Source organism: Triturus cristatus, chromosome 3_2, assembly GCF_964204655.1.
Source record: "Triturus cristatus chromosome 3_2, aTriCri1.1, whole genome shotgun sequence".
In the NCBI taxonomy this organism is placed as follows: Eukaryota; Metazoa; Chordata; class Amphibia; order Caudata; family Salamandridae; genus Triturus; species Triturus cristatus.
In genome coordinates this window covers 541,923,788-541,947,347 of record NC_140584.1, presented here as the reverse complement: position 1 = coordinate 541,947,347, position 23,560 = coordinate 541,923,788, and the positions used below count along the sequence as shown (strand labels likewise).

Below are 23,560 nucleotides of genomic sequence, written 5' to 3'. Positions count from 1 at the left end.
GTCTCAGGCGAGACATTTTGTATACGAGATTTCAAAGTGCTACCAGCGCTTGCCTAACGCTTGCATGCACGCAAGCGTGCACGCGCGCTGCCGCTAATCACTGCTGTGCTCGCACAACTAGCGTGCTTACCACACAGTGCGTCTCGTCCTTGCGATCGTTTTCACGGCCGTTACTTTTACGGCCGCGCGGCCAATGCTTGTTTTAATTTGTTTCTCCTTTTTAGGTAAAAGTGACCGGTTAATATTCCAGGGGCCGAGGGTTTTATAAATGTATTTTGTTGTGTACAGAACATTTTGCCCATCAACCACACCAAAGATGCCAGAAACATTGTTTGCTTTTAATATACTCTCCAACCCAGCCCACAGACACCTGGCAGCGCACGCCTCAAATGTATTTATTTCTGTCAAGTTTGAATCTGTTAATAAAACATGCAGATTAATTATTTATATTCGCAGTATATGAAGCGCTTTAGTCACACTAACCAGTCGTTCAACATATTTATTTAAACACTGTGTTATGTACGACAAACACCGCAATCTCTCTCTAAAGTTTCAGAAGTACTGAAATTAAATAACCAATCAGTATGGAAAAGATCATCTAAAGTTATAGTAAAAATCCTGACATCTTTCTTTCTGTTCCAAAACTGTTGTACGCAAATAACATAACAATGTAAGGACTCCTCATGTTCCACATACATTCTGCATAATCGGAGCCAAGTTCTGCTTCTATTAGGGGTTAGCTGCCTAGTTGTGATTTCCTGCAAGACTGATTGGATAATTCCGAAGAGACATTTTATTCTTCTATTTTCTAGATGGGATCGATCTGCCATAGAGCCCCGATTGACACTTGTTACGCATCGCTTAGCTGTTGTAAACCTCACTCTTACTCATGCTGCTGACTGCTGTCTTAAATTGAGATTTACTCATTGTAGCCATCATGGTTGAAATTTTAGTCTGCTTATTTCATGTCCTATTACCCTTCTTATGCTGTTAGTAAATTCCTAGCGTACGTACCATTAAATCCTACCAGCTTCTCAGGAGGGATTGAATGGACGTCATGTGGCCGCTAAGACCACTATCGAAGGGTAGGTTGTAGCCGGATGAAACTCCTGTAAACTATGGCTTCTTTCACGCTCGAGCCCCAGGTAGATCAAAATGCTATATAATCTTACTCCATCATATTGCTGCTGAGTACAAAACAATAGGAGCTAATGCTAATGCATAGGCTATTTTAACTGTCTTCAGTTAACAGTAGTACAATCAATTGATTGATGTACACCTTAACTAATGATCCCCTCCTTCCACCTGATCACTACAATGCTGCTTCCGTTGAAGGGCTTCGCTTATGTTCAGCTGTTAGCATCAGTAGCGGGTCACTCCTTCTAAATGGTTTCCAGCCAAAAAACAAGGTGATGGATGGAATACTTTAATTAATCTCAGCCCCTGGGAATCACTTGGGCCGCATCCTACCCAGCCATATGCAGTCTAGACCCTGCACCTCATGGGAACTGTACAGGTTGAACTGCCGGGCCAGGTCCTCCCTCAACCGGAATACAAGCAACCCACGACTCGTTTCGCCTTAGGTCGGGCTTTTTCAGCCAGGTTTAGCTTCGAACAATGGGACCGAGTGCTACATTGAGGTATTGCAAGTGGTTAGACGTCTTGCAAGCGGCCCCCCCATCACCTTTTATGCGTTTCATGTTCCAGTAAAAGTCAACGCTTTAAACCCTTTGTATTTCCAAATATCATACTTTTGGTCTGGCTGGTGTGAACGGTCATCATGTTATTGATTCAATAAGTTGCCAAGTTGTCTAAAGGTTTGTGCAAGTTTCCTTGGGTATTAGAAAATAATGCTGAGTCATCCTCATAAATATATTACAGGTGCATGAGTATCTCTGACAATTAGAGGATGAATATTAACTTACTGTACCTGCATATCAGATAGTTAGATTAAAGAACAAGGAGGCACTTACCCACCTGTGTTTCATACCCTAGCATGACAATCCTTTAATTGGTCTAGAGCAGGGTAATGGGTGGCTAGTGTAGTATTCAGTGCGGTACTCTATTTGAAGTTGGCCGGAGTATTTTGTCCATTGTTTCATTGTTTCAAGGCGCATGACAGTCCATTGCTAGCCTTTAGGTGGTTACGATTTGTGGGATGTTTGCCCATAGTGCGACTTTGATGGTTTTGTGTAGGTAGTTGTGATAATTTTAAGCTGAATTCTTAAGGGTGCTTTATATGTAAATGAAAGGGTATAGATGTTTCTATAAGGAGGCCGACTATGAGCTATGTTTCTTGGAGCCATGTGTTCACGATGGTTTGTTCCAGGTCTTTTTTAATAGATACAGTTGGTGTGATGTAGGTGTTTGCCTCTGGATATCAGCCTAAATTAGATTGTCTTGTGGGAGAGAAGTGCGAGGACCAGCTGTGCAATCTCTACAGTCACAGATGCAAAATCAGCCATTTGGTTAGGCTCCAGACAGTCACAAACATTGACTAGGTAAGCATCCGCTTACTGTTTGCCTTAATTCTGACTGTGGTCAATTTAAGGCAAGGTAACCCAACACACCAGATCAACCCGATGAACATGGGTTCCCAAAACCCCTTCCCTCTTAAGAGTGCCGAGTCTCACTCTTCTACTCTCACTGATCTCTGCTGGCATCGGTTCGCGTACAGGAGATCAAGCTGGCCATGATTGTTTTGAAAACTTGCCCACATGGAGCGCAGAAGTTTGTGTCAAACTGGCAAAGATACGAGTTGCCATAGGGTGTTTCTGTCACTTCTGAAGGCTTTTCCCAGGTTGCACCAGCCCTCCGTACAGACTCCAACCGTTTTTTTGTGTCAGCTATTCAAGATGAGATGGTATTGTTAATTTGCACGTGTATAGCACACAATTTGCCAGTAATATGGCATCACTACAACTTGTGGTAGTCTGGGGGTATGACTTTCGAAAACTTTCTGTTTTAGAGAAGAGTACGATGTGGTTTTGTCGAGGGGGTTATGTCAGTTTTGAGTTATGAAGCTTTTTTGATGGGCGAGACGAGAGCTGATCCAAATGCTTCTGTATTTCCTCAGCTGGTAAGGGTGCTCGTTGGTGACAGATCTGTACGTGGTGTGTGTAGCTGAAGGCAACAAGTGATGTTGGTTTCCACCTTATTAAACAGACCATGTCATATTCAGGCTTTGTTGTAGGTATGGGCAGAGTTATGTCTTAATATGTGCTGTTGCAAGGAGGTGTACTGGTGGGCAGTACTGTTGCGAGCATAGTCTGCATTCTGAAAATAATGTGGCAGATACTAAATTCGGTGCATGCACCCAATGTAACAGTATTTTCCACAGCACAGAGCCCGTGCTTAAATATTCCTGAGTCCATGTCCCTGTAATTTTTAGGTCTCGCCTGACCCAGCGCATGCGCTGGTCTGGCGAGACTTTTTGTGAGGGCATAAAAAAAAAATGCTACCGTGGCCGGCCTAGAGCTACAGTGCATGTGCGCGGGCGCGCACCACGCTTGATCGCGATCACTTTCGCGGCAGCACGGTCGCTTTGATGTTTGATCGGTTCGGTCCTCTTCGCCTCCCGGTGTACTTTCCTGCGCACCCTCCTCTTGCCTTCCAGTTCCTCTCTCCTTACATTCTGACTGGCTTCCTCCCTTTCCTTCATATTGTACTCTGTTTTCTTGCGCTCTTGCTGTCCTCAATTTCCCTACACATCTTCTAATCTCTATTTTCATCCTGGCTCTCTTGCTCTCCTTCATTTACCTATCGCTTCCTCTATCTTTTCATTCTACTGTACTGTTTGTCCCCTTTCCTTTGTATTATTTGTATTATTCCTCTACTCTGCATCCATTGTGGCTCGCCCTCTCTTTAAGTCCTCTTCATAGCCAATAGGTCTCGCCTTTGGACCTTATAAGTGTTTAGCCATGCAACAGTTGCATAACTAAATACTTATAAGGGCCCAAAAGCGAGACCTATTGGCTATGCCAATGCTTGTTGCATGATTGATTCTACTTTTCTCTGGCACTACAAGTTCATCAGTCAAAAATGAGCACTAAAGAGCCCTTTACATTTTGGTTTTATCTTCGCACATTTTCTCTGCATACAAAGGCAAATAGGCTATGTCTTCTGACAAATTGCTGTTTATTCTTTTAAACGGGAAGCTGGTGTTTACTTTTCTTTCTCTGACTGCAGAATGAGAGGATTTAGTAAAGTCAACTATGCGACAATCTTGTTGGGTACATGGAGTGTGAAAATAAAAGCTGCAGGATATAATTTTTTTTTAGCACACAACTACATTTAAATACATATAGATGAACTGTACAAAAATATCAGAGTATGTTGAGAAAGTACAAATGAAGCACATTGTTTTTGTAATTCTGAAGTGTGGTGGAAACAAAGATTTTAATTGGAGCAAAACAAATGAATACACTTGGTGATAGCAAGCTATCCAAGAAGAAGCAAGTAAATGCAGTCTCATCCACCTGCTTCCAGACCCTTCGGATGCTCCGCAAGATCATCAGGTGGCTCCTAGCAGACACCAGGACTGTCACGCATGCCCTCCTCACCAGCAGACTGGGCTACAGAAACCCGATCTACATAGGAATCACTTTACGCCTCTGTTAGAGACTCCAGACAATATAGAACTCAGCTGCAAGACTCATACTCTACCTCCCCAGAAAGACCCACACCACATCTCAAGAAACTACACTGGCTCCCGATTTAGAAGAGATGCCAGTTCAAGATGCTGACCTAGGCCTACACGGCATTGTACAATGAAGGACCAGCATACATCAATAAACGCCTGACCCTCCACCAACCGACCGGAAACCTTCGATCAGCTTCCCTCTTCCTTGCAAACACCCCACGGATCCGTCGAGCCAACAGCGGATGACACTCCTTCTCGCACCTGGCAGCCAAGGCTTGGAACATCCTCCCCCTGCACCTCAGCACTGCACTGTCACTCCAGCAATTCAGAAGAGAATCAAAGACCTGGATGTTTGAATGATCAAACCTCCGTGCAGCAGCAAACCGCTCCAGAGCCTCGCTGGTGATTGGCCACGCTCTAAAAATGTTTGTTTGATTGCACAAATGAAATATTCACTCAAACCCGATTTCCACACATTATCATTTGTGCGCTGCACTGTTGTGTCAATAAAACTGTATGTGTGCAAATTGAATGGCCATTTCAGTGGAAAATATGTTGTCTGTAAATGACTGCACTACCATTCTATGCTTTAGTAAAATATTTGTGATTGTGTGCCTCAAAGTGTACCACCAGCTACACACTGCACTCTCCTGCGGAATACGTTGGCTGCACTTTGTGAGATGCATAGATTTTTCACAATCCCTATGACTTCAGTGATGTAACATTATTGGCAGCACCACCAATCTGAAAATTATTTGTGCACCACTAGTGCATGCCATTTGCAATATGTAATTTGTGCGTAACTCATTTTTAGACCTCTTCTTTTCAGCTATACTGTTTTGACGCAGGCCTTGAAAAAAGAAGTGTAATGTAATTTAAATCGTATCTGCTCAATTATCTGGCACACACTTCACAGCATTTAATTCAGCATTGAGTGTTAACACAAAAATGCTGAAAAAGACTAGTTTTCACCAATGGAGTATATATACAGATTACTCTATTACCATCTGTAATTCACATCTCAAAAAACATTATAATGGCTGTTATTAGGACCCGTTGAAAACCATGCTGGTGTACATTCAGAGGACTTTTCACAAGAATCTAAAAATACTCTGTGATATAATCAACAGCAATAAAGGAAGTATGGGCATTACAAACAATTAGAAGAACCAGCCAATATGCTCCTTTTTTACCAGCATTCTTATTAGTGCAAGTTTCAACCAAGGAGGGATCTTTGTCCAAGAGTTTTTATAGCACTTGCTACCTTAATTGAGCCTGTTTCTAATGTTTACAGATAAGAGACTAAAGGGATAAGGAGATTGTGAAGCCTATTTCATTCCAATAGAACAATCAAGTTCCTTTCTTTGCACACTTGACTTGCTAAAAGTAGTGGTAGCAAGCAGAGCAGGCTTTCCCCAGTGTGCAGTAGATGGATCACGACTAAGATGCAGCATAACACAGTATTTTTAAATCCTTGTTACCTCTAGGGACATGATTTAGAAGGCAGTATGGAATGTAACTCTTTAATCCACATACACCTACACCATATCCACATGTCCCATGACCCTTCTCGGAACCTATGTGACCCCTGTCCATACCACAGACCTTATGTTTTACCCCAGGGAAAATGTTTGCGAGTACTCGTGGTATACAGCTTCACTGAAATCATTGGCAAAGCAACTAGGTCCCAAAGGCGATACCCATTAGCTGTGCCAATGCTTATTACATTTGCGTATAGCAAACCTTGGGAGTGGATATGTTTTCTTGCTCTCTCCCTTGTTTACTGCTTCCCCCCTCCGGTCCCCATATGCACCCCACCTGACTGGCTCTCTTTTGCTCACACCCTCTATCTTCAGTGCCCCAAGCTATCCTTTGTGTCCCCCACCTCTTGGAGTCTGACTCCTCCATTTCTCTCCTAGCTCAATGTTGCTCTATTTATCACCCTGTACCGTCTCTAGCGTTGATTGTTACTCTACCTACTGCTCAAATTTTTGCTGTTGTGGAAATCCCGGCAAATGCAGTACACCCATCCACCCTTCCTCTCTTGTTCTTCCTTCCTTCCTCTTCTCCCCCTTTTAACTATTTGGTTAAGCACTCCATGAGTTCATGTGTTTTCCAGTTCTTTCTTGTGCGTGCACATGTAGTGATGCATGCATGTGTTTTCCTGAAGACGATGATGCATGTCATCACACATACACTCTCCTATAAAACGACCCAGCTCTGTCATCACAACTTTTTTTCCTTTTGGATATGCTATGCAACATCAAGAAAAAATAGTTTTGCTGATGGAGTACAGCATTGTGAAGAGATATTGGCAAAGCCAATAGGTCCAAAAGGGTTTGCTTAACCTTCCAAGTAGGCTGTCTGTCGTTTTGGGACGGTAAATAAATCAAACGATGTCAGCCACGTCAAGGGTCTGGAATTCCTATCCTCGACACCAAGGACACATTTTTTTGGAGTCAAGGACACGTTTTCATACTTATTTTGTTCACTGTTCAAATAGGAGCAAACCCTATGACTGCCAGTTTACTGTACCGCAGTGTGTATCTTTGAAAGATTACTGCTTCTCACTAAAGGTAAGATTTGAATCCATATGTCTAAGTTGTTTAGGCTTGAATGTATGATTCAATTAATACTAAAGTCTTTAGTACTAGGGAAGCACTCCAAGGAAATGTAAGGAGTTGTAAGCTCAGGTTGCAGCACTGACGTGGTCCCAGTATAAAAACGTGTACACATGTTTCCACCTTTAATGCTCCATGATTATATGGCAATACATGAAGAAGCACAAAAGGAAGAAAGAAAAATGTTTGCTTTCAAAATATTAATGTACACAAAAATGCAACTTGAAAAAACCGTTTTGCCGGCCTAATTTGCAGATTTAGATAAAATTTCTCTTAGGCATCATGCAGTAAAACATATTTGGGGCATGCCAATATTGAAAAAAGATGAATAATGGAGAATTGGTATTAAACCATTGTGGGTAACCTAAAAATAAATTGGGTACCCAATTCTCAAAGTCACATACATGCATCTTTTAGGTTTTTCAAAAATGTGTTGCCCATCAGCTCCTAAACAATGTATTAACATAGATGTTTTTTCTGGTGGTAAAGTGGGGACACATTCTTTTCAGTAATTACATGAATATTTTTTTCTATTTAGACCATCGTCAGTTAGATTCTCCTGGAGTTAGCAAGAAGAAAGGTGGTAGAGTTATATTTTGCTTGTTTGAGAAAGGTAGCTAATTTGAAAAATATTACATAAGTAAACGTAAGCATGAAGTGTGCAATAAGAAATAACCATAAAGAACAAGAAACAGGAAGACAAACCAACAAAAGGATCGAGTGTAAGTCCTTCACTCCAGTGTCCTTTGAAATACTGGAACAATCATTTTGTAAGAAAGTAATGTGATTTTATTTTCAGGCAGAGGTTGATGGTAATGTGTTGGGAAGCCCTCTGTCTGTGTTCGTGAACAGGACGAAGGTTGTATAAGCACTTTGTCTAAAAGCAGAGCTTTTAAAAGGAGCGGAAGAATCAGTTTTGAAGAAAGTCACATTTCTATACCTGCGAACAAGAGCTGCCTAGAACAACGCAATGACGAGGCGGGACAGTTGCTGCACAGCGGGAGCTGCTCAATGCAGATGAAGAGGATACACAGTGAAGACACTGTTTGATATGCACATGGTGGCAAGTGGGCTTCACAGAAAAAAATCCACCGCTTGGAGCAAAAGAGTATACTGGCTGTGCTCACACTGCTCACTCTGCAACGGCAATCAGGAGTGTGCCATAGAGATTCAGGACACGCGCTGCAGGAATCGCTCAAGCTCTGGTCATTTTGAGATGTCAGGCAGTTAATGATGTCCCAAAACTTTGGAGCAGATGACATCAAAGCCTACTTTAGGGAAAGCATAGAATTGTGAGAATAGCAAAGTGTGACATTGTGTAGGTAGAGAATAGCTCATCTTCGAGAAACGCAAGGAGCCTGGTTGGCCTGGGAGATAAAAGAGCACGACCCAAAACAAACAATAGTTGCCACAGAAGTCTCACACAGAATGTATCACTGCACGAGACTGCTTACTATCAGTCACACACAGCATAATCTCACTAAATGTGAAAACGAGTGATGGATAACAAGCAAAATTGGAAATAACTGAAGCAAAATTAGAAAGGCGTTGTAAATCTTTCTACAGCAAGCAGTACCTTTGGCATTAGAGTTTCTCGTGTGGGCCTTCTGCTCGCTGCCAGTGTGAAGCTATCCACACAATAAAGAAGACTCAGGAGAATGCAGTTGTAGTTTATCAAAGAAATAAGAGTTTATTCCACAGAAAAGCCCAAGCCACCTTCACAAAGGTTATCTTCTCCTAACTGCTAGACCTTCTCCTTCCATTCAATCCCTCTGAATACAGGATTGATGTGCGAGCTTCTGTGAAAACTGGAAGGATTAACACCCTTGGATATACAGCATTTAAAGATAAGGAGGGCATTATTTGTTTTGCCTCCTAGGGCCACACCTAACTTAGTAAGCTGTGGGTAGGCAAATAGCCCAGTGTGACAGGTCCTGATGAATGCCCATGACTCGAGCAGGGCACTTGATATGGCAGAAACATGTAGACAGTACCATAGGGGTTGATAATATAACCTGTGTTGGGGTTTGAATTTTTAATCATCTGGAATCTAGAGGTTTATAAAATATCTACTTGTACATGGGACTGGATGCTTCATAAATCTTCTTGTCCTGTTAAAAAAAAAAAAAAAATCCACTTGCCCCTTTGGTGCCATGCAGGGAGGTGACAGATTATGGCAGTGTTCTCATTATATTAGATCTTTGATTATAGCCTCTCTCATTAAGCCCAGATTGTATATAATAGCAGGGTGTGGATTCTTGCAATGACATAATTGTGCCACCTTTCTGCAAACCTACGTATTGGTGCTGGAAGTAGAGAGAAGTGGTAGTTTCAGAATTGGAATACCGTATTGAGTCTGTGCACACCTACAAACCTGCATGTTTCTGAGTATTCAACAGCATTTCTCAAATCTCTTCCCACACTTGGAAAGGGCTGAAATTTAGTCCTGACAAGGGCAGAAGTAAAACCTTGTCGATAGTGGGAAAGAAGGGAAAGTGAACTTGCAAACTCTCACAGATTTTCACATGAGCAAACCTACACATGCCTATTTGCTCATGCTAAAATGCAGTTCCCAAACATTTTCTAGGAGTACGGTTTCCAGGCCTACTTCTGTCAATTCTTGCGAATTCATGAACGTTGTAAATCTGCACATATACAAGGACGTACACCACTGGTGCAATTTTGTGACTTTCTTGAAAAATTGACCCCTAATTATGCATGGCATTAATCAAGACTTTTCATTTGTGCTAAAATTGGGTGTGTATATGTAAATTCATAATTGACTTATTTCCCTGGGCGTGACAGCATTCTGCTTTTTCAAAAGTAGCATATCGGCATACCAAGTAGTTTCTTCAATGCCAGGGACTGCTATGGCAATGTGTGCTTTCTGAGCCCAAAAAGATTTTTGCTTCTAGCCAAGTTTTTGTTTTTGTCACATTAGTGAGGGCCCAGGAGCTCACACAACAATACAGTTTTCCAAAAACCATGTCAAAACACGCATTGACCAAACCAAAATGCTGGCAGCTGACACCAGAGCTATTGTCTTTGCCAGTGTTTGTTTATCTTCATGTTTCCCAAAATATTGCAGAAACTGGTTTTACACTATTTTCCCTTATTAATAATTTTGGGAAATATTCGAATGTATCAAGCGTATTCATAAATGACTGCTCACAGAAATGGTATCTAAAATTGTGCAGTTTAGCAAAACCTTTTTGTCTAGTTGATGCTTTTTGTGTACCTTCCTCCAATTACTATGTTTTGCACATTTTTATACTGAAACCACTATCAGTGGTGCAACCTGAGCTGACTGTATTTTCTTAGAATGCTCAGCCTTATAATAAAAACTTAACATTAATGAACCATAAATACACGTTAGAACAGCATGAACATATGGATACAAATTATACCTTAACTGCAGATAATGTTCTTTCACAGATCCATTATGTGGTAATGTGAACTGGCAGCCTAAGGGTTTGTGCTGCTAGGGATTTGGCCTTCTTGTCGAAAGGACAAAAAACATGCAAACATTTTGGCCTTGATTCCAAACAATATGTAAGGGGTGTTGTGTGATTGGACTTAAACATTCCTGATCCATGTGAAAGGTAGGTAAGCATAACATTCCAAGAAAACTGACACCATCCCGTACATGTTTTTTAACAGGGTTCCATTGAGAAACTCACCTGCAGAAACATATGGGACTATAGTTACACTTTCATAGAGTTCATATATAAACTCTGTTTACAAGACTGAGCTATTGAACTAGGCACACTTCCTCCACCTCCTCTTCAACAGGGGGTCTGGCCATGTGCCAAGCAGATGGCCACGGTGAGGAGAGTGGGTGATGGATTCCATCACGTTTTGAATAAAACCTGATGTATGTTTGTATGAAAAGGACAGAATAGATAAGACAGCAGTTCTTCCTGATCCGAATAAAGCAGGAACAACTATCTTTTGTGTTAAAGTTTTTGGCTTTTTTTTTTTTTTTTACATCTAAGCATATAAAGAACACATTTGTTTGTTAGAATTGGTGAGTCCTTGAATTCAGTGTGCTGTGGTACAGGACGTCCATGCAAATTTTAATCCTGAGGAAATCCAGTCTTTGCGTTGGACAATCAGGATTATTGACCACCTTCACTAGAATAGATTCGAGAGTAGACACTAAATGTAACTCATTAGTCTGTCTTGGTTTCAAATTTGTTGTGCCTGAGACAGGGCGTTCTTGCAGAGGTCTTTTGTTATCCATAAAAACATTGAAGAGGGCTTCAAGCCCACGCATTAGTTACCATTGGTTGGCTTCATAGTCTCTCATTTCTTTTCTTTCCATTGGTTAGCGACAGCTGGTTTTATTTTGCGGATCTCACTCCAGATGGCTGTGGAGTATTTGGGTTTCATCTTCTTTAGATTTAAATCACACATGCAGGTACTCGTAATGTTCAGCAATGAAAAAGTCCTAGGCTGTTGAATGTAACAATCTACAACATGTAAGCCAGCTACACTGGCTGCCCTTCAACAATCCTTTTCTGTCTCATTGTTGTGAAGGATCGAGTGGTCCACTTCAGCAGCCAGAAACCGCATGAGTCCAGCAGTAGCAGGCTGGGGAAGTGGGGGAAATGATGGTGCACCATAGTTGAAAATTAGTCCTTAACAGCTACTGATCAATAAAAACTGTTTTGTTTTTAATGCACATAAACATATCTTTACTTTGTTATACCCTAACGTGGGTGTGAGGCCTAGAGACATATGAGTGATGCTTGCACCAACCTTGAAGGCATCTCGGAGCAAGCAGATCCTAATAACATGCATTTGTCGCCAAGGGTTGTTAAGTAATTGTTAATGGACATTGTCCATCTTGTATGCCCAAGTTGGAGATCAGTGTGCTTTTTTTATTGTTCTGTTTGTGTATAATGTTGCAGTGGTTTGGAAAGTTAGGAAAGTAACTGACTTTGTCAAGAGTACAAAGTCCCAAAATTTTATCACAAATTAATGTGCCAGTGTGGTCACCCATCTCTCCTGTTCGTCTGAATCACTTCTGCTTTATTTCAACTCTAAGCTTTAAGAAGTCCATGCTATCTTATATTTTACACACTGCATTCTGAGGTATCAAATATAAGCCTCTTTATTTGAAGCAGTGACGTAAGATTGTTAGACGGACCGGGAGGGTCGGCCGAGGACAGGAGGAGAGGTCTCCGGGGAGAGCCGTCTCCAGCGATCGTACAGACGAATAACTTCCCCCCCCCCCCACAGATGTACACCACACAAGGATAAGGTTTAACGTTCTTTATAAGCGATCTCTTAGGTACGATAGGATGGTACAAGGAGGTCTGGACTCAGGGGTCCCCTCGATTCTAGTCTCTTGGTTGGGAAAGGGGGTAGCGGGACAGTCTGGTTACCAATCTGGTAGATGCGATGATGGATAGCTCACAATCCTCGAGCTCGGTGTTCTAGCTGGACGGGCCGCGGCAGCGCCAGCAGGTCCCGGTGAAGGTGGTCGTTACACGGTCCGCGGCAGCGCCAGCAGGTCCCGACAAAGGTGGTGGTTCCAACGGTCCGCGGCAGCGCCAGCAGGTCCCGACAAAGGTGGTGGTTCCAACGGTCCGCGGCAGCGCCAGCAGGTCCCGACAAAGGTGATGGTTCCAACGGTCCGCGGCAGCGCCAGCAGGTCCCGACAAAGGTGGTAGTTGCAACGGTCCGCGGCAGCGCCAGCAGGTCCCGACGAGGATGGAGGATGTAGAAGGCCGCGGCAGCGCCAGCAGGCAGGACGATAGTTCACAAGGCAGGGCTACGGCAGCGCCGGTAGTCCGTCAAGGATGAGTTCTTCTCGGTGTCTCTCGACTCCAGGATACAACTACCTTCCTGCTCTGGAGCTGTCCTAGTTATAGGTCTGGCGCCCTTTGATGTCCGGACCCTCGCACTTGGAGTTCGGGAGGTCCGGGATGAGGGAGTCCAGACACCCAGCAGGGGGGTGGAGCCAGCGCCCGGGGAGCTGGAGGGCGATCGGCACCTGGCGGGGGAGAGCCATCGACACTTCTTTCTCCCATCGACCTGCCAAGTGGTCCGTTCACCTCCTGGGTGGATGGTGGTGCCGGGATGTCGGGGCCTGGCCAGGCCCAGGGTTAGGGTCGAGCTGAGGCCACGCGGCCTCGTGGTGCAGTGTTCAAGATGGCGGCAGGTCCGGCCGAGGGAGCCGGTAGTGGTTCGGCCCCATGATACAGAGATGTCCGGGGGCAGGAGTTCCGTCTGGAGACGGGGTGCGGGTTGTTTCTGTGGGTAACACCTGGAGGGCCGGGGCCTGGGCCCTGTCATGCGGGGAGGGAGCAAGCCCTTCATGTGGCCTGTCCAACATGCGTCCCCCCCCAGCTGAAGGCGGGGAGAGTCACCCATCCTCTTGGGGACTCTCCTCGTCGAGGCGGAAAAAGCGTGACAGGCCATCTGCGTTGGCGTGGTCTTGGCCCGGTCGATGTTCCACAGTGAAGTCCATCCCCTGCAGGGAGATGGACCAGCGCAATAGTTTGGGGTTTTCCCCCCGCATCTGCATTAGCCATTGCAGGGGTCGATGATCTGTTTGCACCCGGAAGTGGGTACCGAAGAGATAGGGCCGGAGCTTTTTGAGGGCCCACACCACTGCGAAGGCCTCCCTCTCGATGGTGCTCCAGCGCCGTTCTCGGGCCAGGAGGCGTCTGCTGATGAAGGCCACCGGTTGGTCAAGTCCCTAGGGGTTCAGCTGGGAGAGGACCGCCCCGATGCCATGGTCGGAGGCATCTGTTTGCACAATGAATTCCCGACTGTAGTCGGGGGCCTGGAGCACCGGGGCAGTGCACATGGCGGCTTTCAGCTTCTCGAAGGCCGCTTGACAGTCTGGGGTCCAGTTGACCTTCTTCGGGTGATTCTTGGATGTGAGTCCCGTGAGGGGCCCCACAATGCTGCCATAGTCCCTCACGAACCGCCGGTAGTAGCCGGTGAGCCCCAAGAAGGCTCGGACCTCGGTCTGCGTGACTGGGGGCTGCCAGGACTGGATGGCAGCGATTTTGAGTTGCAGAGGGGCCACCAGACCGCTTCCCACCTGGTGTCCGAGGTAGGTCACGGATCCCTGACCAATTTGGCACTTGCCGGCCTTGATTGTGAGGCCGGCCCGCTGGAGGGCCTGCAGGACCTCTCGGAGGTGGTGGAGGTGGTCGGACCAGTGGCGGCTGTACACAGCGATATCGTCCAGGTAGGCGGCGCTGAACTCCTCGAGCCCCGCCAAGACCTGGTTCACTAGTCGCTGAAAAGTAGCTGGGGCATTCTTCATGCCGAAGGGCATGACTTTGAAGTGGTAGTGGCCATCGGGGGTAGAAAAGGCGGACCGTTCTTGGGCCCGGGGTGTGAGACCGATCTGCCAGTAGCCCGCTGTCAGGTCGAAGATGCTGAGGTAGCGGGCAGCCCCCATGCGGTCGATCAATTCATCCGCTCGGGGGATAGGATGAGCGTCGGTTCTAGTGACAGCATTCAAGCCCCGATAGTCGACGCAGAATCGGAGCTCAGGAGTAGTGCCGGGGGTAGCAGCTTTGGGGACCAGCACGACCGGGCTGGCCCAGGGGCTGTCCGAGGGCTCGATGACCCCGAGCGTGAGCATCTTGGATACTTCCTCTTGGATGCAGGCCCGCACCCGATCTGGTACGCGGTATGCCCGGTGTCTGATAGGGGGACTGTCCCCAGTGTCCACGTCGTGCAAGCACCAGGGGGTGACCCCTGGGGTGAGGGAAAACAAGGTAGCAAACTGCAGCAGGAGGTCCCGGCAGCCTTGGCGCTGTTCTGGGGTGAGGGCATCGGAGAGCCGGACCCCGTCCACGGAACCATCTTTCTCCCGAGTCTTCAGGAGATCAGGGAGAGGCTCGGAGTCTTCTTCCGTTCCACTGTCTGTAGCCATCAGGAGGCTGAGCTCCGAGCGCACAAAGTGGGGTTTGAGTCTGTTGGTGTGGAGGACCCGGAGGGGGTTCCGGGGGGATTCCATATCGATGAGATAGGTGACGGGGTTCTTGCGTTCGACCACTTTGAAGGGCCCCGTCCACTTGTCCTGCAAGGCACATGGTTCGGTGGGGGACATCACCCACACTTGTTGGCCAGGTTCGAATTCGATGGAGGAGGCATTTTGATCGTACCATTTTTTCATGTCCTCCTGACTGGCCTCAAGATTCGCTTTTGCCACTTCTCGGAATCGCCTGGTCTGATTGCGTAGGGTCAGGAGGTACTTGAAGACGTCTGGAGGGGTCTTTAGGGGGGCCATCTCCCAACCTTCTTTGACTAGGCTGAGGGGCCCTCGCACAGGGTGCCCGTACAAGAGTTCGAAAGGGCTAAAGCCGAGGGACTTCTGGGGAACTTCTCGATAGGCGAAGAGGAGGCACGGAAGTAGTACATCCCACTGGCGACGGAGGGGCTCTTCCAATCCCCCAATCATTCCCTTGAGCGTGCGGTTGAATCGCTCGACTAGTCCGTTTCCTTGAGGGTGATAGGGGGTCGTGAATCGGTAGGTGACCCCGCACTGTTGCCAGAGGGACTTCATATACTTCGAAATAAAGTTTGTGCCTCTGTCGCTGACGACTTCTCGGGGGAAGCCCACCCGGGAGAAGATCCCCATTAAGGCCCTGCCGACCACCGGGGCTGCTACAGTTCGCAGGGGCACAGCCTCGGGGTAGCGGGTGGCGTGGTCCACCAGTACCAGGATGAACCGATGTCCTTGTGCTGTACGGGGGTCCAGGGGCCCCACAATGTCTATTCCCACCCTCTCGAACGGGGTGGTGACAACTGGGAAGGGTTGCAGAGGTGCTTTGAGTTTGCGGCCGCTCTTCCCGCTGGCCTGGCACGTGGGGCAGGACCGGCAGTGGTTGAGGACGTCGTTCCTCATCTTTGGCCAGAAAAAGTGGGTCACCAGGCGACTGTAGGTTTTGTCCTGGCCGAGGTGTCCAGCCAGAGGGACATCGTGGGCCAAATTTAACAGGAAGTCTCTAAAACGGAGGGGCACCACCAGCACTCGACTGGCCCCTAACTCCGCGATTCTCTGTTCGCTGTACAATAGGTCGTTGTCCCAATAGATCCAATGGGCTCCGGTGGTGTCCCCTGCGCTTTGGGCGAGGGCTTGCTGGCGGAGTCCCTCGAGGGAGGGACAGGTCTTCTGTTCTTGACGGAACTGTTCCTGGGTGGGCCCCCCTTCTTGACGCCACTGAGCCAGGTCGGGAAGGTCCTGGGGCTGAGCGACCCCTTCGGGGGTTTGCTCTGGGGGGTCGGTATAGTCGGTGTCCTCTACTGGAGCGATCGGGGGAGGAGGTGCAGGCCATTCTGGTTCTTCTGGTCGGGGGATGGCACGGGCGGCCATGGACCGGGTGGTTACGCACGCCCAGTCCGGGAGGCCCAACATCCCCAGGTGTTCTCTTCTTTCTACGGCGGCCCACGGGGAACTCTCAAGATCATTCCCCAGGAGACAGTCCACGGGGGCATCATCCCGGACCGTCACCTTCAACATGCCGGAGACTCCTCCCCATTCGAAGGGGACGCAGGCCATCCGACATAGACTCTCTGAATTGTCGGCTGAGCGGACGGGGCAGAGAATGTTCGGCAGGATCTGCTCTGGTTTTACCAGGTGACAGCGGACGGCCGTCACACTGGCCCCCGTGTCACGTAGTGCTTCGGCCCGGCGCCCATTAATGTTCACCCACTGGCTATATTTTCTGGTGTTGGCGGGTAGGGGAGCCCGCGGGACCATGTCTCTTCCCCCTAGGCACGCTAGAACCATGGCGGCCGGTTCCCACTCTTGTTGTGCCTGTTCGCATTCTTCCTGTTCTTCGGAGATTTGTTCTCCCCCCAGGGCGGCGGCAGCTACCTGGCGGGGTCTCGGAGTTTGGTTCTGTGGACAGTTCGGGTCATTGGCGTAGTGGCCGACTCGCTGGCATCGGTGACACGTGACGTTGGCTCGGAACCCCGGGCGCATCGGGGGGTTGCCCCGGCTGGCCGGGGGCGGGGTGCTGGGAGCGGCCGGGACGGTGTCTCTCCCTCGTCCCTGGCCTCCTCCACCTCCTCGGGGACGGTGCTGACCTTGGTTGTTCCGGTGCTGTTCGTGTGGCCCTCTCCGGCCCACTCGGGTGCTTTCCCACCGGTCAGCTTCGGCGGCGAGTTGCCGTGGGTCAGTCAATTTACTGTCGAGGAGGTGCTGCCTGAGCTCGACGAAGCAGTTGTTAGAGAGGTGCTCCCACACCATGAGATTAAAAAGTTGCTCGTAGGTCGTTACGTGGCTTCCCTTGATCCAACCCTCGAAGGCTCGGCTGAAATAGTTGACATATTCCACCCAAGTTGTACCCGGGATCCGGGTGCAGTCTCGAAACCTCTGGCGGTATATTTCGGGTGTGAGCCCATAACGGGTGAGGAGGGCAGCCTTCATGTGGTCATAGGATGACATCTGATGGTCTGGGAGCTGTAGCAGGGCATCGCGGCCTTCGTTGACGAACCTCCCCCATAGACCGGCTCCCCAGTCACTTCGATCGATCCGGTGGGAGGTCATGGCGATCTCGTAGGCCTTGTACCACTGTTGTATGTCGTCCTCTCGGACATACTCTTGAACGACATCCTTGGGGATGTGGACTTTCTTTTCTGTCGCTCCCGGGGTGCGCGGTCGCTCGGGCACCTCCGGTTCCTTGTTCTGCTTCCGTAGGTCTATTTCTGCCAGTTTGCGCTCGTGTTCGTATGCTAATCTCTTTTCTTCGAGCTCTCTCTGCCTCTGTTTTTCTTCCCGTTCTTCTCGGAGCCGCAGATGTTCTAGGTTCAGTTTTTGCTCGGCTAATTTTAGTTCACCGTCCATTTTGAGCCGTGCCATTTCTAACTCATGTAATCTGTTTTTTTCTCTCTCTTGGATCTCTTCCTGCGAGAGGCCCGTTCCTCGCTCCTCGGGAGCCGTGGCGTTCCTCTTTGATGCTGCAATGTTTTGGCCCGGGGATCTGGCGGCCCCGGTTTCTGCCCACGACTCAATGGCGTGCTTGAAATCGTCTTTGGTACTCAGGCCGGTGGTAGCAATGCCTAGTTCCATGCAGAATTGTTTTAATTCACGATGGCTGTACTCTTCCAATTTCTCCATCTGGAATTTCTCGGTGGATCCGCTCTCTTTGGTTGACATTGTGGTTTTGTCGTGGGGTGAGCTACTCTCTGTACGATTACGCGTTGATTCGGATCGCGCCGCTGGCCACCAATGTTAGACGGACCGGGAGGGTCGGCCGAGGACAGGACGAGAGGTCTCCGGGGAGAGCCGTCTCCAGCGATCGTACAGACGAATAACTTCCCCCCCCACAGATGTACACCACACAAGGATAAGGTTTAACGTTCTTTATAAGCGATCTCTTAGGTACGATAGGATGGTACAAGGAGGTCTGGACTCAGGGGTCCCCTCGATTCTAGTCTCTTGGTTGGGAAAGGGGGTAGCGGGACAGTCTGGTTACCAATCTGGTAGATGCGATGATGGATAGCTCACAATCCTCGAGCTCGGTGTTCTAGCTGGACGGGCCGCGGCAGCGCCAGCAGGTCCCGGATAAGGTGGTCGTTACACGGTCCGCGGCAGCGCCAGCAGGTCCCGACAAAGGTGGTGGTTCCAACGGTCCGCGGCAGCGCCAGCAGGTCCCGACAAAGGTCGTGGTTCCAACGGTCCGCGGCAGCGCCAGCAGGTCCCGACAAAGGTGATGGTTCCAACGGTCCGTGGCAGCGCCAGCAGGTCCCGACAAAGGTGGTAGTTGCAACGGTCCGCGGCAGCGCCAGCAGGTCCCGACTAGGATGGAGGATGTAGAAGGCCGCGGCAGCGCCAGCAGGCAGGACGATAGTTCACAAGGCAGGGCTACGGCAGCGCCGGTAGTCCGTCAAGGATGAGTTCTTCTCGGTGTCTCTCGACTCCAGGATACAACTACCTTCCTGCTCTGGAGCTGTCCTAGTTATAGGTCTGGCGCCCTTTGATGTCCGGACCCTCGCACTTGGAGGTCGGGAGGTCCGGGATGAGGGAGTCCAGACACCCAGCAGGGGGGTGGAGCCAGCGCCCGGGGAGCTGGAGGGCGATCGGCACCTGGCGGGGGAGAGCCATCGACACTTCTTTCTCCCATCGACCTGCCAAGTGGTCAGTTCACCTCCTGGGTGGATGGTGGTGCCGGGATGTCGGGGCCTGGCCAGGCCCAGGGTTAGGGTCGAGCTGAGGCCACGCGGCCTCGTGGTGCAGTGTCCAAGATGGCGGCAGGTCCGGCCGAGGGAGCCGGTAGTGGTTCGGCCCCATGATACAGAGATGTCCGGGGGCAGGAGTTCCGTCTGGAGACGGGGTGCGGGTTGTTTCTGTGGGTAACACCTGGAGGGCCGGGGCTTGGGCCCTGTCATGCGGGGAGGGAGCAAGCCCTTCATGTGGCCTGTCCAACAAAGATCCTGTATTTAATTTCTTCAGTAAAACCTAAATGACATTTCAATAGTCAAAGGAACTACATGGGGGGAGATCATAGATGTTTCATGAGAAGGAGTAGCCAGTGTATTTGTCTGTGTGAAACAAAAAAAGCTGTCATCTGTAGCTGACCAAGAAAATACTGATTCGCTTAATATGAATGAGGGTGCTTCAGGTAATTGTGGGGAAATGACATGGAGTTTTGGACCAATGCTGGAGCAGCTGCGATTGCCAATGTAGTCAGTGTAATTATAACTGCTTACACTGTGGTCAGAAGAGATGGCCAGTGTTGGAATCCACATCTCTTTATTCCACAGCCAACAGGTTAGTTGCAATTCCACAATTTATCCACAATGCTTTAGTAATAATTGATAAATTAGAAATTTACAGGACTCTGAATTTAGGATGGACAATGCTGAGCATATAGCCCTGCCCTCAAATTCTAAGTACAGTTTTTTTTTTGTTTTTTTTAAATATTGGAGATAGCCATTTTGAATGTTTGTTTAAAGACACTGGTTAACATTGATTGGGATTTGGACTTTTGAACCCTACTTCTGTTTTCAGTGTTCTAAACTGAATTGACAGTAATGCATTGGAAATTACCTGTGCAACATGCGTATTTAAAAAAAACAAAGAACTGTAGTCAGATTTTTAAACTTGCTTGGAATTCTGTGTAAATGTTCTAGAGTTTGTTTTAATTGGGCAGATATGTTATGACCCATCTGCAATTCTTAAGGTCGGCTGCTTGGAAATGTGACTCCTTATCAACCTTATCATAAGTTCTTTGCTTTACTCCTCTTTTGAATGCATTTATTTCCAGTCAGCTCACATTTGTTGATGATTATGTAATCTAATTTAAATGTAACCCAACCATGATAGAAGCATGAAGACTTTACTAGATGCAAAGTCAAACACTTAACGTCTGAACTTGAAATGTTCCCTATGGCCACTAGCAGGTAAAATCCATCTTTATTGGTGTCCATTCATAGCATAATTTCTCTATAGGTATTTCAATATTTGGTATTTTCATTAAATGTAGTCACCATTTAGGCAGCATTTAAAATGTTACTTTTTTCTCCCAGGCTGCTGAACTCCGGGCGTATCTAAAATCAAAAGGAGCAGAGATCTCTGAAGAAAATTCTGAAGGAGGACTCCATATTGATTTGGCTCAGATTATTGAGGCATGTGACTTTTGTCTGAGGGAGGATGATAAAGGTTTGTGTGATGTTTAAACTTTTTAATTGCTTTGTATTTTACACCAACCAAACGATTAAAGTTTAAACTATGAAGAGTTAATCCATGAGAGGACGGGACCAATCCATAGCGGTATTGTTAAGCCAGCATTGAGCAACTTATGTGGTCCGCTCCGAGCTTCGGGAAGCTCTGTTAATTTATGTGGAGTTGAAATAAGGCTATTGGCTTTGGGGGCACTGCTAAGCCAGCCGTAAGCAACATATTGATTTACCTAGAAGACGTATTTGGCCAACAATTGTTAGCACTATTAGGTCACCAGAAATAGTATGTGGAAAAGCATCCAGAAATGATTATAGTTCAGCTGCAGATGTACTGTTAGGCTATCAGAATAGTATATGAATAAAATCCAGAAGCAACAGAGGCCCAAACCTTGGAGGCAATGTGAGGCCATCAGTGAATTCTATTTGGAGTCTGCCTCAGGTGTGACAGAGCTCAGTCACAGGCCTTGCTGATTATAAACAGAAATCTCGATAGAGTCCTGCCAGGAGTGATGTTAGCCCAGCCCGTAGGCACCCTTGAGCCACCCAGCAGGTATTTTTCTTCTATTCTGGGTTTTATCATTTGCACTTGAGGAAAAATGCTGTTTTTCGTTCTGAGGTATGAGAAAAAGGAATTGAAAGGTTAAAAAAGAACCTCCACACGTCTTTCCATTAGTGTAACCTATATACAGATTAACCTTTGTTGAGATGCATTGCTTGAGCAGGAGTCATTTATGTAACATACAGCAAAAAAATGCTACCAACTATGGCAGTTGGTGTCCTTATTAGGTCTCGCCTGAGCCAGCGCTTTCGAAAACGGGGATTTGGAAGTGCAAACTAGTGCTTTTCAGGCCTCCAGCTACAGTGCACCCTTTGTTAGCCTGCCTGATCACTTTCGCGGCCGCTTTGATGTTCTCAGTGAGCCGCGTGGCCACTGAGAACATCAAAGCGGCCGTGAAAGTGCTCACCATATGCCACCCCCTCCCTTATCCCACTTCCTGCTTGTTAGTCCTTAGGGACAAGGAGGGTCACAACTCTGATACATGAAACTTCAGTATAAAGAAATGCTGGCATTCCCAGAATCCTTCTGTGTTTTCCTGCTTCCATTGGTCTAGAAGAATTTAGTTACAGAAACCACTGTTGCTCTTTGTCCCAGTGTACCAGCATCGCCAAAGAACGTGGAAGTACTGACGTAGATGTTATGGCTGCTTTAGGGCGGAAACAAGTTAATAATTGATATTGGTTTTCCATTGATACTCTGAGATGGCATGGTTGTGGACTACCTCCGAGTCTCTACCGTGCTGCTTGAGGTCCCTAACATGTCCATCGGCATCGCATGCAGCGTATTCCTCGGCAGCAGGTCTTGCACAGGCTCACGTGTGATGTTACATTGTAGTGTACGGAACCACAGAAAAACAATTTGATGACAAATGTCCCCATCACTCGGCTTCATCTATGTTCTCAACTAGTCTTGGTGCTTCTTCTTGTTTGCTTTACTAAGTCCTTCGTGTTTATTTTGTGCCACATGGTTTCTTTTCTTCGCCTTTCTTGTCTCGACACACAACAGTTCCGTATTCTGTTCCCTTTCCCATATGCACGCGCTGGTCGCACTCTGCCTGGGTTTGTTATATAGCAAACTCATGCCCTGCAGCACTGTTTACTGTCTGCGAGAAACATTCCTTTTCTAATCTATCACACCATCTATTGTGTGTTCTCAATTAGCCGCTAAAACACGCTTCTTTTGGTTTCTATACCTTAAGCTGCGCCTTTACCCCTCCCTTACAGCTTCAATGACCATTACAAACAGCCAGACTAAAAGGCGCCTTTAGCGCATCTACCAGTTACATTTCCTGTTTTCCACAAAACTTGTGAAACGTTTTAACATCCGTGCTAAAACAATACAACAAATAATCTCACAATGCATTCTATTACTATAGCAACAGCTATTTTATACTAGTCACAAAGCTAGAATTACCATTTTGTCAGTGGACATTACCCTGCACAGCAGCACTAGCCTTATGCTAATACGTTAATGCACCTTTCATTTTGCCTTTAAATACTAATTATTTCATCCACCCTTTGCACAAGCTACACACGTGTTTCAGAACTTTCCACACTAATTCCCAGGAACATTTATAACACACACTACTCAAAAGACAGTTCGCCCATTGCTTCCATACTCGCCTTCCCCTCCCCCCTCCAGCCTAGCCGTCCCTGTCCCTCTGCCCCACACTCAGTCCTGCCACCTAATATCATGTTCCTGCATCATCGTGACTTTCTTTTGCTCCGCACTATGTCCTAACAGTTATTCTCAGATTTATAACTTCGTGCCTGTCCCTCTGCCCCGCACTCTACCCTAACACTTATCCTCATGTTAAAAACTCGCCGTGCTTATCCCTCTGCCTCACACTTTGGGTGGCAGGATAATCATATGCACACATTCCACCTTTGCTTCCGCCTGTTGCCCCGCACTCTATCCTGCCACCTATCCTTGAGTTATTGCCTTACCGTGCCTTTTACTTTGCCCCTTGTACTGTCCTCCTACCTAGACTCATATTCTTGCTTCACCTTGACTTTCACTCTGCCCCGCACTCTGTCCTGTCACTTAGCTTCATGCTTTTCACTCCTTGTGCCTGTC

General features: G+C 47.4%; 1 protein-coding gene across 2 annotated transcripts in view; it reads left to right on the top strand.

Moving 5' to 3' along the window:
• Positions 1–23,560, top strand: part of EIF3M (eukaryotic translation initiation factor 3 subunit M) — a 195,550-nt gene that overhangs the window by 11,206 nt on the left and 160,784 nt on the right. For both annotated transcript variants that reach the window (XM_085648254.1, XM_085648253.1), the window contains exon 2: positions 20,773–20,905. In XM_085648254.1, coding sequence (XP_085504380.1) covers positions 20,773–20,905 — 133 coding nt within the window. The remainder of the gene's footprint in view (positions 1–20,772; positions 20,906–23,560) is intronic.